The 18,884-nt window shown below is 36.6% G+C and overlaps 1 protein-coding gene across 1 annotated transcript; it reads left to right on the top strand.

The window, feature by feature from the left end:
- The first annotated feature begins 568 nt into the window (after positions 1 to 568).
- LOC131696252 (uncharacterized) lies at positions 569 to 10,006 on the top strand. The gene is made up of 3 exons (XM_058984802.1): positions 569 to 609; positions 665 to 2,008; positions 9,604 to 10,006. The coding sequence occupies exons 2-3, from the start codon at positions 915 to 917 to the stop codon at positions 10,004 to 10,006; spliced, it is 1,497 nt and encodes a 498-aa protein (XP_058840785.1). The 5' UTR covers positions 569 to 609; positions 665 to 914.
- The last annotated feature ends 8,878 nt before the right edge of the window (positions 10,007 to 18,884 follow it).

The raw sequence follows: 18,884 nt of genomic DNA, 5'->3' as shown, positions 1-18,884 counted from the left end.
AATGCACATATTTTGAACTAAGTGTTTTTATGCAAAAAATTTAAGAAAATAAGTTATTCCAACAATGTGATATTGATTCATTGTGTGTTACTTTAGGATGTTGGATTAAATTTTCTAGGGTAGTGCGCATATTTCGGATCAAGTGTTTTTTTGGGAAAATTGTTAAAGCAAAACCAAATTGTTTCAAGAGTGGTAACAAATTGTTGGTTGATTATTTCTAGGGTAGTACACGTATTTCGGACCATGTGTTTTTCATTGAAATTTTTTTTAAAAAACAACCAATTTTTTCAAGAGTGATATTGATTCTGATTAACGAATTGTTGGTTGAATTTTTTCTAGGGTGGTGCACATATTTCGGACCAAGTGTTTCTTTTTTCCCTTCATGAAATATTTCAATAGTGTGATATTCATTTATGGTTACAAAATTGTAGGGTACTGGACCCATTTCTAGTAGAAATATTTTTTGACAATTGTACTAAGACTGTTCTTTTGTTTAATTAACAGGATTTTCGTGGCTGATTGGCTGACGAGGAAAACGTGGTACTGCTGATTGCTGGTGCTGAAAGTAAGCTGGGTCGCTATTGTTGGCGCCTTTGAAAAGTTTTATTGGTGAGTTACATTATTCCTATTTTTACTATTGTTTGCATTGTTCACGTGTTTTTAGAATTTTCTTTGTGATAATTTTTGTGCAAATTCAAAATGGCGCAGATGAATATGGCAGCCATGATTGAACCATATCGCAGGAGTTCTTCTTTCGCTAACTGGGTTGAACGATTGGGATACTTTTTTGACATGAACAATGTGAAAGAGCAAGCAAAAAAGCTCATTTTATTACCTTGAGTGGGCCAATTGTATTTTCCGAATTGAAGCTGCTGTTTCCCACGACTAATTTGTCGGATGTATCCTATGAGACAATGATTGATAAGCTTAAGTCTCGCTTTGATAAGAAGGAATCTGAACTGATTCAAAGGTACAAGTTTAATAATAGAAAGCAAAACCCGGGAGAATCTGCTGAAGATTTTGTTCTGGCAGTAAAGCTCCAGGCAGAATTCTGTAATTTTGGGACCTTTAAAGAGGCAGCATCCCGAGAGCGTATTGTAGCTGGGTTACGGGATGTACAATTGCAAAAAACATTACTAAATGAGTCAAAATTGACATTAGATTCCGCTGAAAAAATAATAGCGAGTTGGGAATTAGCTGGGAATAATGCGAAAACTCTGGGTATTGGTGCTGGTGATGAACAAATTGCTGCACTAAAGCAATCGGAAAGCAGGAAATGTGGGTCTGCTTTAGAAAAACTTGCTGTTACATATGACAGAGCTAGAAATCTGAACCAGAGCCCTCAAGCAGGGGGAAGCAGAGGTTCCATAAAAAGCCGTTTATGGTACAAGCCCTATAATACCCATAGTCATGCTGGGCCGAGAGAAGGCAGATCTTGGGAAAAGCATGTGCGATTCCAACCAGCTGACTATAGAAGAAGTCGAGATGAGCAGCGGTATGAAACCCGTTCTTGCGATTTTTGTGGAAAAAGAGGACATCTTAAGCGCAAATGTTTTAAATTAAAAAGTCTTAGGAAAGATGCAGTAAACTCTGTGATTTCAGCGGGGCCAGAAGTGAACAGCCTAGGTGATCTTTTTCACAGGATGAGGACGGAAACAGACAGCAACGACGAGAAGGACTTTTCAGGTGAACTTCAATGCATGCATGTTTCTTCTATTAACAATATTAGCAATCCTTGTTTAATTGAAATGGAAGTGGAAGGTAAACCACTGACAATGGAAGTAGATTGTGGGTCTTCCGTTACAGTTATAGGGAAAGAACAATATTTGTCGTCTTTTAGTATTCCCTTATTAAATTCTTCCAAACAGTTGATTGTTGTCAATGGGGCCAAGCTGAAGATTGAGGGTGAAGCAAATGTTAAAGTTAAATTGAGGGAAAAAGAAGCAATTTTAAAGCTGTTAGTACTAAATTGTACTAATGCGTTCATTCCTTTGCTCGGACGCCCATGGTTGGTGTTTTGGTGTTTTTCCCAGACTGGAGGCAGTTTTTCTCGAGTAAATTTTCAATTAATAATGTTTTTTCTGATGACGAACGCAAAGGAATGATAGTTCAAGAGGTCAAAAAGAAGTTCGCTAATGTTTTACATTTCTTATAAAAGAAATGTATAGAATTCGCTCAAACTTTCAAGATTTTTTCCGAGGCCCGGAGGGCCGAGTCTTATATACCAATCGACTCAGCTCGACGATTTGGGACAATGTCTGTGTGTGTGTGTGTCTGTGTGTGTGTGTATGGAACGGACAAATTCTCATTCGTGTTTCTCAGCAATGGCTGAACCGATCTTATCCAAACCAATTTTAAATGAAAGAACTAAAAAACAGTATGAACGCTATTAATTTGTTTTTGATTCTGATGTTTAGTTTCCAAGATATGAATGCTTGAATGCGCAAAAATGGCGTTTTTTGCAGTTTTTTTGAATTATCTGCCGAAATTGACTATATAGATTAACAATTTATATGTTTTTAGACAGCTTTAACGAATACCTTTCGAACAAGCTATAGATTGTTGAAATCGGACTATTATCAAAAGAGATATTTAACATTAAATGCGGACGAAAGATTTTTATCATTTCCCATAGCCAGAAATATGACCAAAAACATGTAATCTATTATTAACGCCAAAACGGCTTATTTTAGGTCAATAGTATCTTCGGAGAATTTAATGGAGGCAATATGCCCTTTCTTTTGGTATTATGCTTTTGCTGATTAATCCCCCTATGAGTGAGATATTTTCACAAATTTTTTTGGAAGTGATTATATCGAAATGATGCCTTCAGCAAATTTGTAGCTCTTACTTTTGCGAATAACTTTACTGAAGACTTCAAATATCTATTTTGAATACTTTAAAAGTTATGGCTTGTTGTTTGTTGATTACTCTTTGTCGCCTATTTATTGTTCAATATAGTAATAATCCATTGAAATCAGCCAAACATTATTTCGATAAAACGAATTTTGTATTTCATTTTACTATCTACAACCGCTAGAAATAATCACCGAACACTTCCAAGTTGTCTGGAAGGAACTTGATAACTTATCAGTACAAAAATGTTCATTTGTGCGATCCTTCTGACTGCAATTTTTCCAACTTATAACCATCGGATCGATCTGAAACATATCGGAAAATGTAAAGCGAAATAAATAACTCCAAGCAACGGCGTAGCCAAGAGAAGGTTTTTGGGTTTAACACCATACAACCCCCCCCCCCCCACACCCAAAAAAAATATTGAATTGAAGTTGAAAATTTATTGATGCTGACTGATTTAATTCAATATTACAATAACAATTATCTGATCCGTAGATTGATAACCTGTTGTTGTAAACATCATGAGGACTTTTGATAAATTGTCGGAATGGGGTCCTGATATGTAACTGATCTCTTGGTCTTGATTTCACAGTTATCTAATAGCATCAATATCAAATTTCTGCCTGAAAACATTCCAATAGAAAATTCCAGAGTTCTGTAATCAATCATAATCCTCAGATTTATTTTCAAATTGATCTCGTTTTTGTAGAGATGTACTGTAATAAGGGTCTTTATTTAATAGGAAGCGAAGTTAAAATTGATTTAATGTCTATGAAACATAGAACTGCTCACCAAAAAATTCATAAATTTCAACATTTGCTAAAAATGTTTTTGCCTTTCTCATTCACTCTAAAATTCGTCGATCTAATCCCGACCGGGAGGGCCGAGTGTCATATGCTAATCGACTCAGTTCGTCGAGATCGGAAAATGTCTGTGTGTGTATGCATGTCTGTATGTATGTGTGAGTATGTGTATGTGGAAAAAATATGACCTCTGTTAATCAGAGATGGCTGGATCGATTTGCACAAAGTTAGTCTCAAATGAAAGGTACAATCTTCCCATCGGCTGTAATTTTTTTTATTGATTGGACTTCCGGATCCGGAGTTACGAGTTGAAGAGTGCAATCACACAGCAAATTCCAATATAAACTGAAATGAAAAATTTTCAAAATCAAATTTGTATTTTTGATGCCAAATGACATTATAATGCATGAAACATTGAGATTTGATGTAAACTCGAAAAAATTACGTTTGACAAAAATTGATTTTTTTTTGGACTTTGGTACTTTTTTGCTTGTTACTATTTTCTGAAAAATTAATTCTGCATAATTTTAAAACTTCAAAAATTACGGTTTCGGAATTATGCCGTTTAGACATTAAGATCGATTTTCACCAAACCCCCACCAATTGTAAAATTGGTATTGTAAAAAAACGTAAGGGCGATACTTCAATGCTGATAGGTGGGACCAAAAAAGTAAACAATCGCCAAACTATATACTATATATACAATCATTTAGTCAATTTCAATAGCAAACACAAGTTTTAATTTAATAATTTCAAATACTTCATGAAGTTTTGGGTTTCGATCACTGAATCATGCAATCTAGGATGTAAAAAACACAATAGTTCTTAAATAGGAAATAAAACCAAGTCTAAAAATATGCACTGTTGATTTTCTTTGAATGGTGGGTTTTTTCAAGAAAAAGCGTTGATTTCTTAATTCTCAGTCGCGTTGGAAATTTGAGTAAAGTATAAACTTTAAATCGATTAAAACAAATCGATTTTTTTTTGGCTCAGTACAATATACATAACCCCTTTAGAAAAATCAGTTTTCCCACCACAATGCATTGATTGAGGAATTTAGATATTTTATTAACAGAGCATTAGCAATAATTCGTTTGTATGTCTATTTTATGGGCCATTTTTTCGCCTTCCCATTGATTTGGTTTGAGATTTCTAGCACTGATGTTGTCCTATGCTGATTTGAGTGATTCTCTGAGTCCTGCCACTATCCCATGTAGTATGTGTTATCAAAAACATCGCGAAGCATCAAGTTCTAAATGTTCTCAAACGATATAATATCCGAAGAGAGTGATAAGAGTTATAAGAAATGTCTCATCACACTGTTAGGTGGATTAAAAACGTTTTTAAGAAAGATTTTACTACCCCGATTATCGGTTATGAAGCCGATTTGATTTTGAAAGAGGGTATTCCTATTTTTAAAAAGACTTATGACGTTCCTTATAGATTAAGGGAAAAAGTTTTAAATTATCTTGACAAATTGGAGAAAGAAAAGGTTATTACTCCAGTGAAAACAAGTGAATGGGCCTCTCCTATAGTAATTGTAATAAAAAAAAGATGGGTGGGTAATGTCAGAGACATAACCGGAGTGAAGTAGAATACACTTTAGACCGGTAAATTCTGCTCTAGAATAAGCAATTTCTATGCGACTTTGTCGACTTTAGCACATTCATAGTTGATTTGGAGTATTTTTGGAATTATCAAGTTGACAATTTGCAACATTCTTTGAAAATATTGTTGAACTTTTATGAATGAAGGCACGCAAACGAGCGTTTGACCGTCGTCCTACTACCAGCATCAGAGAAGCAGCAGATCAGCATTTTTCGCTACATGGCCTGTACCAAACAAACCGCTCGTAAGTCCACCGGAGGAAAGGCTCCCCGCAAGCAGTTGGCAACAGCCCCCTGGCAACCCTATACCATCATATGGAGTTTGACAGCGACCGACATATATGGGGTGTTATAGCTATAAAGCCCCAAACAAAGAATTATGTTCGGCACTATGCTCGATATTCAAGCATTCCACACGACGTTTTGCATCTTGTGGGATGATTTAATAATTTAATTTAATTGACATTTTGTAACTAAATACAGCTTCTAATCATTCGGTTCAAAATCAATGTTTTGCCTTTCATGGCAGTGATGCTGGCTGTACAGAGACGTCGTCCTTGACAGGGGGCTGGTTGGCAACGAAGGCCGTGTAAAAGTGCCCCAGTCACGGTTGGCGTTAAGAAGCCTCATCGCTACCGAACAGAAACAGTCGCCCTGCGAAAAATTCACAGCTATCAGAAATCGAGCGGGCCTAAATTGTGACCCAAAATAAACCACAAACCAACAAGTTCTTTTCAGGACCAGCCAATTATAAAGTATTATTATTATAAATGAAATTTTCCATTGCCTTACAACCTCCCTCCCCCTTTCCACCCGGCTTGAATAACTATCAATCTTGATGATGCTGTGCGGCGGGGGCACTAGTTTTTATTATAGTGGAAAATTTAGGTTTGCGCGTTTTTCCCAAAAGTTTTTTAGCTGTGCGTTTTCAAGGAAGTTGTAGTTGAATTCAAAATAAAATAGTTTATTTCTATTGTCAGAGATGGACCTTCCAACGAAAACTAGTCTGGCTCGCTCTGAATCGAATTGTATGGACCAACCACTGCTTTCACAAAATCTGTTATTTTCAGTAATTGAACATTCTACACAACTAGTCACAACTATTTCCAATCAGCGCAAAAATCGAAGATTTTCATTCAGTACAATAGCAGATTTTCACTTTTAGAAAAACATTCTGGCCGAAACGGAGCACCTATATCGAAACGTTAGAAAACGTTCGATTTTTGTAAATTGAATCATTACACTAACCTGTCTACAAATCACACAAATAACTTTTTTATTTTGTGCCATTCTACTTGAAAGCGACGGTATTGTTCACAGGCTCACTTACCATCCAACGCCCTTGGCAAGCCACTTTCTGATGCTTGTAATAACAAAATTTCAATTTCATTCTTTGTCGATAAATTGATGGCCCTGAAAAGGACCTTTTGTTTGGGCAGTGTACGGAATTTACTTGGAGCTGGTGTATATGGTAATAGTTTTGGTGCCATCGAAGACGGCGTGATTGGCCAACTCTTCTAGCAGCAGCAAACGGACGACGGTTTGAATTTTGCGGGCGATGCTGCAAACGAACTGCTGCATGCTGATGCTGCAAACGAACTGATCGTGAACAACAGCATGCTGAGTTTTTATACCTGACTACAGCACAATGTAAGCTCGTCCTTTTTTGTGTTGTCCTCAATATGTGTTTTTCGTAGCTCCACCCCTTCGTTGGTCGACCACATATTTTTGATAAAGAACTAAATTGAAATTGTGTTTTCAATACGGAGGTTATCGAACACTCAGGGTAAAAAGAGTAATGTAATACGGTACCTTGGTAAAATGTTTGAGAAATGAAACCTTTTTTGAATGCACCTAGTAAACACGAAACTGTAAACAAACAAACAAATGATAACTTTTTCTTTTGTGAAATACGTGAAATCGACGATATTGTTCACAAGTAGCTCACTTGCCATCGAACGCTCTTGGCAAGCTACTTTCGGATGCTTGTAATAACAAAACTTCAATTCGATTCTTTGTTGATAAATGGCCCGTACCAAACAAACCGCTCGTAAGTCCACCAGAGGAAAGCCTCCCCGCAAGCAGTAAGCAATGAAGGTCGTGTAAAAGTACCCCAGTCACGGTTGGCGTTAGGAAGCCTCATCACTACTGAACAGAAACTGTCGCCCTGCGTGAAATTCACAGCTATCAGCAATCGAGCAGGCCTAAATTGTGACCCAAAATAAACCACAAACCAACAAGTTCTTTTCAGGACCAGCCAATTATATTCCAGTAAGATATAAATGAAATTTTCGTTTTCCATTGCCTTACAACCTCTTTCCTCCCGGCTTGAATTACTATCAATCTTGATGATGCTGTGCGGCGGGGCACAGGCAGTTTCCATTATAGTGGAAAATTTAGGTCTGCGCGTTTTTCCCAAAAGTTTTTTAGCTGTGCTGTTTTCAAGGAAGTTGTAGTTGAATTCAAAATAAAATAGTTTATTTCTATTGTCAGAGGTGGACCTTCCAACGAAAACTAGTCTGGCTCGCTTAGAATCGATTTGTATGGACCAACCACTGCTTTCACAAAATCCGTTATTTTCAGTAATTGTACATTCTACAGAATTAGTCACAACTATTTCCAATCAGCGCAAAAATCGAAGGTTTTCATTCAATGCAACAGCAGATTTTCACGTTTGAAAAAACAGGCAGCATTCTGGCCGAAAATTTTGAAACGGAGCACCTATATCGAAACGTTAGAAAACGTTCGATTTGTGTAAATTGAATCATTACACTAAACTGTCTATAAATCACAAATAACTTTTGATTTTGTGCCATTCTCGTGAAAGCGACGGTATTGTTCACAAGTGGCTCACTTACCATCCAACGCTCTTGACAAGCTGATGCTTGTAATAACAAAACTTCAATTTCATTCTTTGTCGATAAATTGATGGCCTTGAAAAGGGCCTTTTGTTTGGGCAGTGTTCGAAATTTACTTGGTGCTGGTGTATATGGTAACAGTTTTGGTTTCATCGAAGACGGCGTGCTTGGCCATCTCTTCTGACAGCAGCAAACGGACGGCGGTTTGAATTTTGCGGGCGATGCTGCAAACGAACTGCTGTATGCTGATGCTGGAAACGAACTGAGCGTCAGCGTTGCCATTATTTATTTTGGGAAATCCGCAAATGTGATATCCCCGGCTGACGTCAAAATCCGCAAAAATCCGCAAGTAATAAAATCCCCATTTTTTATTTTTTTTCCACCATTAAGGGCTTTTCGAGCTTTTTTACAATTTATTATCATTATGTATGAATCACTTTTATTTTTCAATTTTCAAATGTTTGACTGGAAACTCCACACTCGCCGCCGAATTTGGGAGAAAATCCTCTTTCTCAGTGAACTAAAGAAGATGCGGAAATTTGACCGGACGCATATTTAGTTCTGCGCACCTTGTTCCAGAAATTTTCAAAAAGGAACATTTTAAAAAAACAAGAATTGGAAATATAAAAATTGCAAATTAAAAGATCGAAAAATCCTAATTAAAATCCAATAAATTCCAAAAATAAAAAAAATAAAACAATTAAAATTCAAAAATAAAAGCATCGAAAATTAAAAAAAAAACTTGAACTAAAAAAAATACCAAAATGCACAAAAATTTAAGGATGTGTCAATCAAATTCAAAAGGCGGGCATAGCGTAGATGACAAATCGTTTACCTCGTTCGCAGCTCACTTGGGTTCAATTATCAATCTCGCACATAGAGTTAGAGAGATTTCTAAAGAGATTTTTCTATCCTGAAAATGGAGGCAAATTACCCAAAGGCTAAAACGTCTATAATCGAAGTAAAAACAATCTAACTCAGGAACTTATAACCGTCGTTACAAGTTACGATGATTTTTATGTGCATTATTGTATTTTTTAAAACTGTTGTGTTTCTTAATGTTACTGTTAGTAGGGTTAGTATTAGTTAGTAAATAAATAAATAAATATGAATTTTAAATAGTAGGGACAAATACACATCACAGCAATTGTAAATAACAACATCGGGCTGTAATGGGTTGAACAGTGAGCTAACAGTTGCTCACTGAGAGATAATACACCGCTGAATGAGGTGGTGATAGGTTACACCTGGGATGGAAATGGTAATGGTGGGTGGCAGTAGTAAGGAAAGGGGACCATGCAAAATCCGCCATTGGTCATTAGTACCGCGACATTCGTGTGCATCGGAAGTGAGTGAAAAGAATTATAAGTAGTGAGATAATATTTAGCGGACATCTTGGAGATCCCAACCGTACTGTTCATTCAGGACCTTTTTTATACCCGAATAAAACACTCACTCGAACACGTTTCGGCCTAGGCAGAGGAATCTGCTGACGTTTAACTGCCAAGGAATTAGCGTACAGGTGCCGCAGAGCCCTGTGAACCCTCGGGTATTGTGCCCTAAACGTAAAGGAGGGCCCTTCTCGGTGAATCCAATACGGTATCGTCCGTGGCCCATTGATCGAGCCAAAGAAGGAAGACGCCGTAAAGTTCCATTCCCGCCACGCCACCCATCCGCCGTTACAATCGACTGGAGCCTTTGCGACCCCCGCAAATCGGGACGCCATAGCTGTACCACCAGCACCAACAGCAAACCCAACGAACTGCGAGCATCGCCGGAATCACCAGCGAGCGCTCGCCATCAGCGAACACCACGAGCAGCCCAGCATCGGTACGTACCGCAGCAGAAAGCGAACTTGAAACCTACAATAGCCCAATAAACCACACCACACACCAACACTTTGTTTGCTCATTTTTATTTAAATAAATTTCACTTTTCCACATCCTAGAAATACAATAGTTTTGTGCACAACCTTGTTTCGCGAAGCCCCTCCGATTACCCAGTAGCAAGCCGACCTGGAGATCACAGTATCCACGGTCTCTTGATCTGTGAGCTTGTTCGGGAGTATCTGTCTCAGAAGAGATATTAAACTCACGAATTTAAAAATCAAAATGCTTCAAAACTTCAAGCTTAATTATTTAAAATTTTAGAAATTAAATGCTTTAAAAATCTAAAAACTATGAAATTAAAAAATAAGTTATTTGAAATTTCAAAAAGAAAATCATTTCAAAATTCAAAAGTTTAAAAGTTTAAAGGTATAAAAAATTGATTTAAAAAAAATATTAAAATCTGAGGATTCAAAAATTTTCGAGGTTAAAAGTTTGGAACCCAAAAATTTAAAAAATTGAAGATATAAAAACCTAATAAATAATTAAGATATTAAAAGTTTTTGGATGTTTAATTGTAGATTTAATTTGATATTAAAAAAATTTTTATTTAAAAAATTTAAATGCATGAAAATTTAAAAATATGATGGTTAAAAAATTTGAAAATTCAAAAATAAATATATTTCATAATTCAAGAAGTTAAACATTTAAAAACGCATAGATCCTAAAATTTGAAGATTTGTTAATTTAACATTTTATTATGTAAAAATTATATCAGAATTTGGGAATTATAAAGTTTAAAAACATAAAATTTAAAGGATTATACATTAAAAACTTTAAAATTCAATGATTTTGGAGTTCCTTCTCAAAATTTAAAAATCGGAAAAATAAAAATTTAAGAATCCAAGACTTTTGAAATTTAATAAATTGAAAATCAAAAAGGAAAATATTCAGAAATTCAAAACAAAAAAATTAAACATTCATAAATTTTGACTTTGAAATCTTTAAAGTTTTAAAACTTTAGCGTTTTTAAATTTGAATGCTTAAAAATTTAATAAAGCGAGAAAAGCGGGAACGAAGAAACAATCTCAGTTTATAGTATTTTTGTCGAACTTCAACACTTATATTTTTATTGAGTTCTCAATGGTTGCTGAAACTCTGAAACCATTTCGCTGAAATTCAGCAACCGAAATTTACTTTGCCGTTTCGAAATCAATTGTTTACTTTATAAAAATAATATAATGTAGGTATTGTGATTAAACATACAATTTAAAATTCAAAAATTAAGGCCAACCATTTGATTCATTCATGAAAAATCCGCAAATTCAGAAAATCCGCAGAAAAATCCGCCACTCTATTTTAAATTGCGGAAATTCCGCAGGATTGCGGAAAAATCCGCTACTATGGCAACGCTGCTGAGCGTGAGCAACAGCATGCTGAGTTTTTATACCTGACTACAGCACAATGTAAGCTCGTCCTTTTTTGTGTTGTCCTCAATATGTGTTCTTCGTAGCTCCTTTGTTGGCCGACCACATATTTTTGATAAAGAACAAAATTGAAATTGTGTTTCCACTACGGAGATTATCGAACACTCAGGGTAAAGAGAGTAATGTAATACGGCACCTTGGTAAAATGTTTGAGAATTGAAACCTTTTTTGAATGCGCCTAGTAAAAATGTTTTCCACTTCACACCAGTTTGTTTCTGACCATATTTGTAATTTGCGTACTGAAATAAATCATAATTTAGGGTTTAACATAAATTGCTCTCCAGGGAGAAACAGTCCATGAAACAGAAAATGCAAACTTATTCTTTGAAATGATTTTGGTGGCCCTGAAAAGGGCCTTTTTTATAATGATACAAGTGAGTTCTACCTTTTCAACTTCCAAATCCATACAAAGTGCGTCCCTGCCGCTTCAGAGTATAGACGACATTCATTGCCGTTTTGCGCTTGGCGTGTTCAGTGTAGGTCACGGCATCTCGGATGACATTTTCTTGCACACCATCATCATTCGTAGATTAAATCGAAGATGCATTTTACACCACCACGACGAGCCAGACGCCGAATGGCGGATTTGGTGATTCCCTGCATTTTATCACGAAGAACCTTGCGATGACGCTTGGTACGGGAACGCAAACATGATACCGCTCATTGTACCATTCGGACGAGCATGTTGCTCGTGTGGTAAGCGAGCACCCACTGATACAAAACAAGCTCGCGTGACCTGTATATATAACATTCCCGTATGTAATGAAACGCTTACATGCTCCTTTTTGACGGCTCTGCGTGGGATATGCTGGCAAATTGCGCATTTTCCTCGCTGTTTTCTGAAAATCCTTGTTTTGGTTTATTTATAGTAGTCGCAGTAATTCCGAAATTCAATACGAAATACGTGCACAAATTTCCGATCAGATAGTGCAAAAATATTGCGATTTCGTCCAGTAGAACGGAAAATATTCGCATTTCAAATCTGGGAAAATTTCTCAACTGAAATTTTTGAAACGGGACCCCATATTGAAACGTTAGAAGTATTCTACTTCAAAAATGATATAAGGCTAGTTATTGATTGCAAAGTCTCAATCAATAAATGTATCATTCCGAATACTTATCCATTACCGGTCGCACAAGATTTATTCGCTAGTTTATCAGGTTGCAAAATATTTTGCGCTTTAGATCTAGAAGGAGCTTATACACAATTATCGTTGTCAACAAGGTCTAGAAAGTTTATGGTCATTAACACCATTAAAGAGTTATATACTTACAATAGATTACCCCAAGGAGCTTCTTCTAGTGCAGCTATATTTCAGCAGGTAATGGATCAAGTTTTAGAAGGAATAGATAATGTGTTTTGCTATTTGGATGATGTTTTGATTGCTGGAACTGATATGAATGACTGTATCAGGAAACTTCATTTGGTTTTGGAAAGATTAGAAAAAGCAAACATTAAAGTAAACATAGACAAATGCAAATTTTTTGTAACAGAACTAAATTATCTTGGACACTTAATCAGTGAGAAGGGTCTTTCGCCATGCCCGGACAAAGTTTTGACAATTCAGAATGCTAAAATACCTACAAATGTTACAGAACTTAAATCATTTTTAGGGTTGATAAATTATTATAACAAATTCATTCCACATTTGTCTTCTAAGTTGTATTACTTGTACAATCTTTTGAAAGATGGAGTACAATTTATGTGGGATGATAACTGTGACAAAGCTTTCATAGAAAGTAAAAAGGCTCTTTTGGCGACAGATTTCTTGGACTTCTATGACCCAAGAAAACCCTTGATTGTTGTGTCTGATGCTTCTGGTTACGGTTTAGGTGGCGTAATTGCTCATACAGTGGAAGGTGTGGAAAAACCCATTTGCTTTACATCTTTTTCTTTAAACAATGCTAAAAAATCATACCCTATTCTTCATTTAGAAGCTTTAGCTTTAGTGTGCACAATCAAAAAGTTTCACAAATATCTATATGGACAAAAATTTAGTGTATTTACTGATCACAAACCACTAGTAGGGATTTTCGGAAAGGAAGGGAAAAATGCAATTTTTGTAACAAGACTTCAACGCTATATTTTGGAGTTATCTATTTATGAATTTGATATACAGTATAGGCCTTCTGCAAAAATGGGTAACGCTGATTTTTGTTCGCGATTCCCTTTGGAGCAGGCGGTACCAAATGAGCTGGACGCTGATTTGATTAAAAGTATCAATTACAGCCAAGAATTTCCAATGGATTTCGTCAAGATAGCTAATGAGACAAAGAATGATCAATTTCTACAGAATATAATTGTATTCATGCGCAATGGTTGGCCTAAAAGAATTGACAAGCGTCTTGTTGATGTTTTTTCAAATCAACAGGATTTAGAGATTGTCGACGAATGTTTGTTGTATAAAGACAGAGTAATAATACCGCAAAAATTGCAAGGAGGAATTTTGAAACTTTTACATGCCAACCATGCAGGTATAATCAAAATGAAACAAGTAGCCAGACGGACAGTATATTGGTTTGGAATAAATAAGAATATTGAACAATATGCAGCTAACTGTGATGCTTGTAATGGCATGGCTGTAGTTCCTAAACAGAACATAACTTCCAAATGGATACCTACTACTAGACCATTTAGTAGAATACATATTGATTTCTTTCATTTTTCTCATCATACCTTTCTGTTAATGGTTGATAGTTATTCTAAATGGCTAGAAGTTGAATGGATGAAAAGAGGTACTGATTGCAATAAAGTCTTAAAGAAACTTGTAGCATTTTTTGCACGATTCGGGTTACCAGATGTATTAGTATCTGATGGAGGTCCACCATTCAACTCTTATGCTTTTGTAAATTTTCTTGAAAGACAAGGAATAAAAGTTATGAAAAGCCCACCATATAATCCTGCTAGTAATGGTCAGGCTGAAAGATTGGTAAGAACAGCAAAGGATATACTAAAAAAATATTTACTGGACCAAGAAATTAAAGAGTTGGATTTAGAAGACCAAATAAGCTTATTTTTAATTAATTATAGAAATTATTGTGCGACAACAGATGGACATTTTCCGTCTGAGAGAATATTTGCATATAAACCAAAAACATTGATAGATTTGATTAATCCAAAAAAGCAATATAAAAAACAACTAATGATTCCTTCCACTAACACTCATACTACACCTACTTCAAATGAGGACACTGGGCAGCCAATTAATGTTGGTTGTCTTCCGAAGGTGTCGGTTGACCCTTTGGATAGTCTGATTGAGGGAGAGGAAGTGTGGTATAAAAATCACAACCCCCACAATCAGGCTAGATGGTTAAAAGCGACATTCACTAAAAAGTACTCTCACAATACATTTCAGATACATGTTGGAAGCGTAGAGGTCATGGCTCATCGAAGCCAACTTCGAACTTCTAGGAAGGAGAGGGAGTTTGTTCGGCCTAACGTGGTTATTTCTACGAAGGTAACGAATCGGAACACGGGACTTCGTACTGAAGAAAGCGAAGATGAATATTACGGATTTCCACCGGAGGATCAAAGGATGAATTGGAAAAGGAAACATGTCGCAGAGGGGAACTCTACTCCACCAGATTTGCGGCGATCAAAAAGAATCCGTTCAAATAATTTGAAAAGTGATTATGTTTATTTAAAAAAATAGTTATATAAAGAATTACTGTTCTTTCAGATAGGATTAAATAATGAATTTGAAATTATATAAATGTAATAATTGTAAAAAATTGATTACTGTCGATTTTTAAATGGAATGAGCTCAAACTCAATCGGAAGCTGAAGAGCTGTTAGATCTAGATAAGTTTTTATACCAGCGTTTCTGCGCTGTCAAAAATCATAACACCGATAACGGTGTAGCCTATCATAAAACAACCAAATAGACGAGAGCAGGTCTCTTTCACAAACGAACTGCCTACGAGTAAAGTTGTGGTTAAAACATACCGAAAACCTTTAAAGTGTTCGCTCCGCGCTAAGTCCGCTTAATCAATTCCGCCTTGTGATATATAGTTTAGTAACATGTCCATGTTGACATAGAAATATAGTATTTCCAAATACAAATATGTATTGGTATTTCTTACCATTTCATGTTAGTAAAATAGTATTTTTTACAATATCTGCATTTTCATCCAATTATCATAATTGCCATTAACATGGTTGTTTTGAAAATAGCTGACTGGTTGAAATAACTATTGGTGGTTACCATTTTATAGTAATATCACAGAGAACAGACGTCCATCTTCAGCATTCAACTTGTGTAAAATCTCTAACGGTTTCAAAGGTAGTTGGTGTTGTATAGCTTAAACTACTAGGTTTTAATTAGGAGTGTACTCATCTGGAACGCTCCCTACGTGATGTTCGACAGGCGAACTATATAGATATAAGAATACCAACTGTACAAAAGGTACGGACTGAAAAAGACTATATCTACTGTAAATACACCGAGGGTGATCTCTCTTACAACTCTATAGCCTAACGTTCAACATCTAATTACAAACAGTAAAAGAAATCCCCTAGTTAACACGCGTTTGCATGTACTTAAAAGTGGCGACGGGACAAACAAGTGTTTTATTTTTTTTTGAAGTACGGTGAAAGTGGCACGGTAAGAAGGTAAAATAACGTGGAAGTCATCCGATAAAACAGCTTTAAGTTATTTGTGGCATCCAGTGAGGTGCACCATTTTGCGGTCTCGTGAAATCACGTTTCTTAGTATTCTTCATTTTGTTTTTTTACTACCGAGATTCCTTTTGTTTTAAATAGCTTTCAACGAAAAGTGACGGCGTGTATATTCAAGGTTTGAATAGGAAACCCTGTAACAAATTTTAAGAGAGTTTTTTTCCTCATTTCTTTCGTACAGAGAGGTACTTTGAAATTATCTTTTTGCATGCTGGGTTTCGGATCGGAAGGTGCGGCTGGTTGGACAAAAAACCGGTTGTAGAAATTAATATAACAGTGGTTCTATCTCTTGATCGGTTGTGCTGTTTGCTAGGGTTGAACCCCTGGAGTGGCTTTGACCCGGAGATTTTCACTGATCTGGGGGGTGGTGGATTTTGAGTGGAACGAGACAGAAAGTGGGATCAAAGCGATTGCTAGACATTTTAGAGCACTTTAATCGCTTTTTATTACCACGTTAAAGCAAAACTGTAAATTTTTCACGCTTGAGAACGGTTTTATCGGTTTAATGAGGTGTAGTATTTCACTTCCCCGACTAAGTGCCAAGAATACAAAAGCACCCGCTACTCTCACTGTGGAGGTCGAACGAGCATTGCTCTCCTCCACAACTAACAGGAGAAGGAGAGCAAAGGAGGCAGAGCTGCGACATCACACTATGTGGTGGCCGTTATTCGTCACCAACAAATCTTAATTTCGAAACAAAGGGTCAAAACTCTCCTCCCTAGCCCAGTTAAGGATCGCTGCTGGAGTAGCAACAACACCGCAAGAACTCGTTTGATGTTGACCTAGTCAGTTGGATTAGAACAAATCTGCCAAACTTTAGTGCAGCTGGTGATAAGCACCACTAAGAGTGAAATGATTTGGTAAAATTGCAGTAAAATAACTTTTTTACGCCATTTTGAGCGACTTAGTGGAATGCAACATTTCAATTGTAGCACATAGCGAAATATGACTTTCCTTAACCCTCCGGAAGTCGCGCATATGGCTTACCGAACGAGCAGCCGCTGGTCCCCTAAGACGCTTTCGCTAGATTTTCAGAGCAGCGTGCACTCAGTGCACTAGCGCGACTTCCGGAAGGTTAATTTATAGTAAATTTTATTTGTTTTTCATTTTCATTGCTTTGTGAAAGAAATTAGCAATATTTGGTGAACTCTTCGCCACCTTGAAACGAAGGGTTAGTCGGGAAAAATAAATCTGAACCAGAGTAATAGTTAATTTAGACTTTTTAAATGTTTTGTAAAGAATCAATTAATTCCAAAAAATTGAACCTATGCTTCTTCCCACCAAACCCGGAGAAATTGATGTAAAACCCGGAGATCGCTCCCGAAAACCGGAGTCTCCGGGTCAAACCCGGAGGGGTAGCAACCCTAGCTGTTTCTCGGACCGGAAATTTCGGCTGGTTGGACGGATATATAGACACGGTACCCGTTGCTGAAGTAAATCGTTTTCTTGCTGGCTACGGAAGCTGGTAAACGGTGAGAATATCGGATCTGGTGAGTCATTTTATCATTGTTGGTGCCAAAATTATAACATTTTTCCCCTATTATAAATAAAGCAATAACATGGCTTTAGCTCAATACCATTCGACCATTGCTACAACGATGGAACCTTATCGTAAGAGAACAAGTTTTGGAGACTGGGTAGAACGCTTAGAATATTTTTTCATAATGAACAAAGTTTAGGACGATGCCAAAAAGGCTCACTTTATAACGTTAAGCGGCCCGGGAGTTTTTGCAGAGCTAAAGCTACTGTATCCCAACGGGAATTTATCAGAAGTTAAAATTAAAAGCACGTTTGGATAAAACTGAATCTGATTTGATTCAGCGGTGTAAGTTTAATAATCGCGTCCAACAGCCCGATGAAACTGTTGAAGATTTTATATTATCTGTAAAATTACAAGCGGAATTCTGTTCCTTTGGGAATTATAAAGATTCTGTAGTTATGGATCGTATAATCGCTGGCATTCGGGACCGGGCTTTACAGCAGCGGTTATTAAATGAAGACAATTTAACTCTGCAATCGGCTGAGAAGTTGATAGCAACTTGGGAGATTGCTGGGGCGAATGCAAGAACCCTTGGCTTTAATGGGCTGATTTCTGCTCTTAGATCTGATCAAGGCGGATTTGCTTTGAATAAATTGGCGGCTACTTTGGAAACAGCCAAAAGATATGCAAACAGCGGTGAGCAAGTAGCTTCGGTCAAAGGACCAGTCAGAAGCCGACTAGGTTTCAGGCCATATGAAAGGGAAAGGTCAGAGCAGGATTCAAAGGAGAATTTCGTTAGGAACAGGAAGGTTCGGTTTCAGCAAGCAGATTGGCATAAAGGACAGGAAAGACGACCAGATTATTCAAGTTACATATGTGATTTCTGTGGAGTTAGAGGATACATCAAGCGGAAATGTTTCAAGCTAAAGAACACAAAGAAAGAAGCGGTGAAGTTCATCGAAGATATGAAACCTGGGACAAGTTCAGATGGTCTAAGTGTACTCTTCAACTGTTTGAAAGCGGACGATGACTCAGACAGCGATGCTGAAAGCGATTCAGGTGAATTCTTTTGCATGTTGCATATATCTTCTATAAATAAAATCAGTGATCCTTGCTTGTTAAATGTTATGATGGAGGGAAAGCCTGTTAAAATGGAAGTAGATTGTGGTTCTCCCGTTACTGCGATGGGGAAAAATCAATACTTTGCTAATTTCAAAAATCCTTTAAGTAAATGCAACAAAAGATTGATTGTTGTCAATGGTAATAATTTACAAATTGCAGGTGAA

Source organism: Topomyia yanbarensis, chromosome 1 (genome assembly GCF_030247195.1).
Source record: "Topomyia yanbarensis strain Yona2022 chromosome 1, ASM3024719v1, whole genome shotgun sequence".
NCBI lineage: Eukaryota > Metazoa > Arthropoda > Insecta > Diptera > Culicidae > Topomyia > Topomyia yanbarensis.
Note: the sequence above shows the minus strand (reverse complement) of the source record. Positions and strands in the feature narration are given on the sequence as shown.

What these genes read in the sequence shown, in the direction of transcription:
- LOC131696252 (XM_058984802.1), top strand. Translation starts at nt 915, where the DNA reads ATGATTGATAAGCTTAAGTCTCGCTTTGATAAGAAGGAATCTGAACTG. An exon ending in CCTTTGCTCGGACGCCCATG is followed by an intron (nt 2,009 to 9,603) that starts GTTGGTGTTTTG and finishes GTTTCGGCCTAG; the next exon opens with GCAGAGGAATCTGCTGACGT.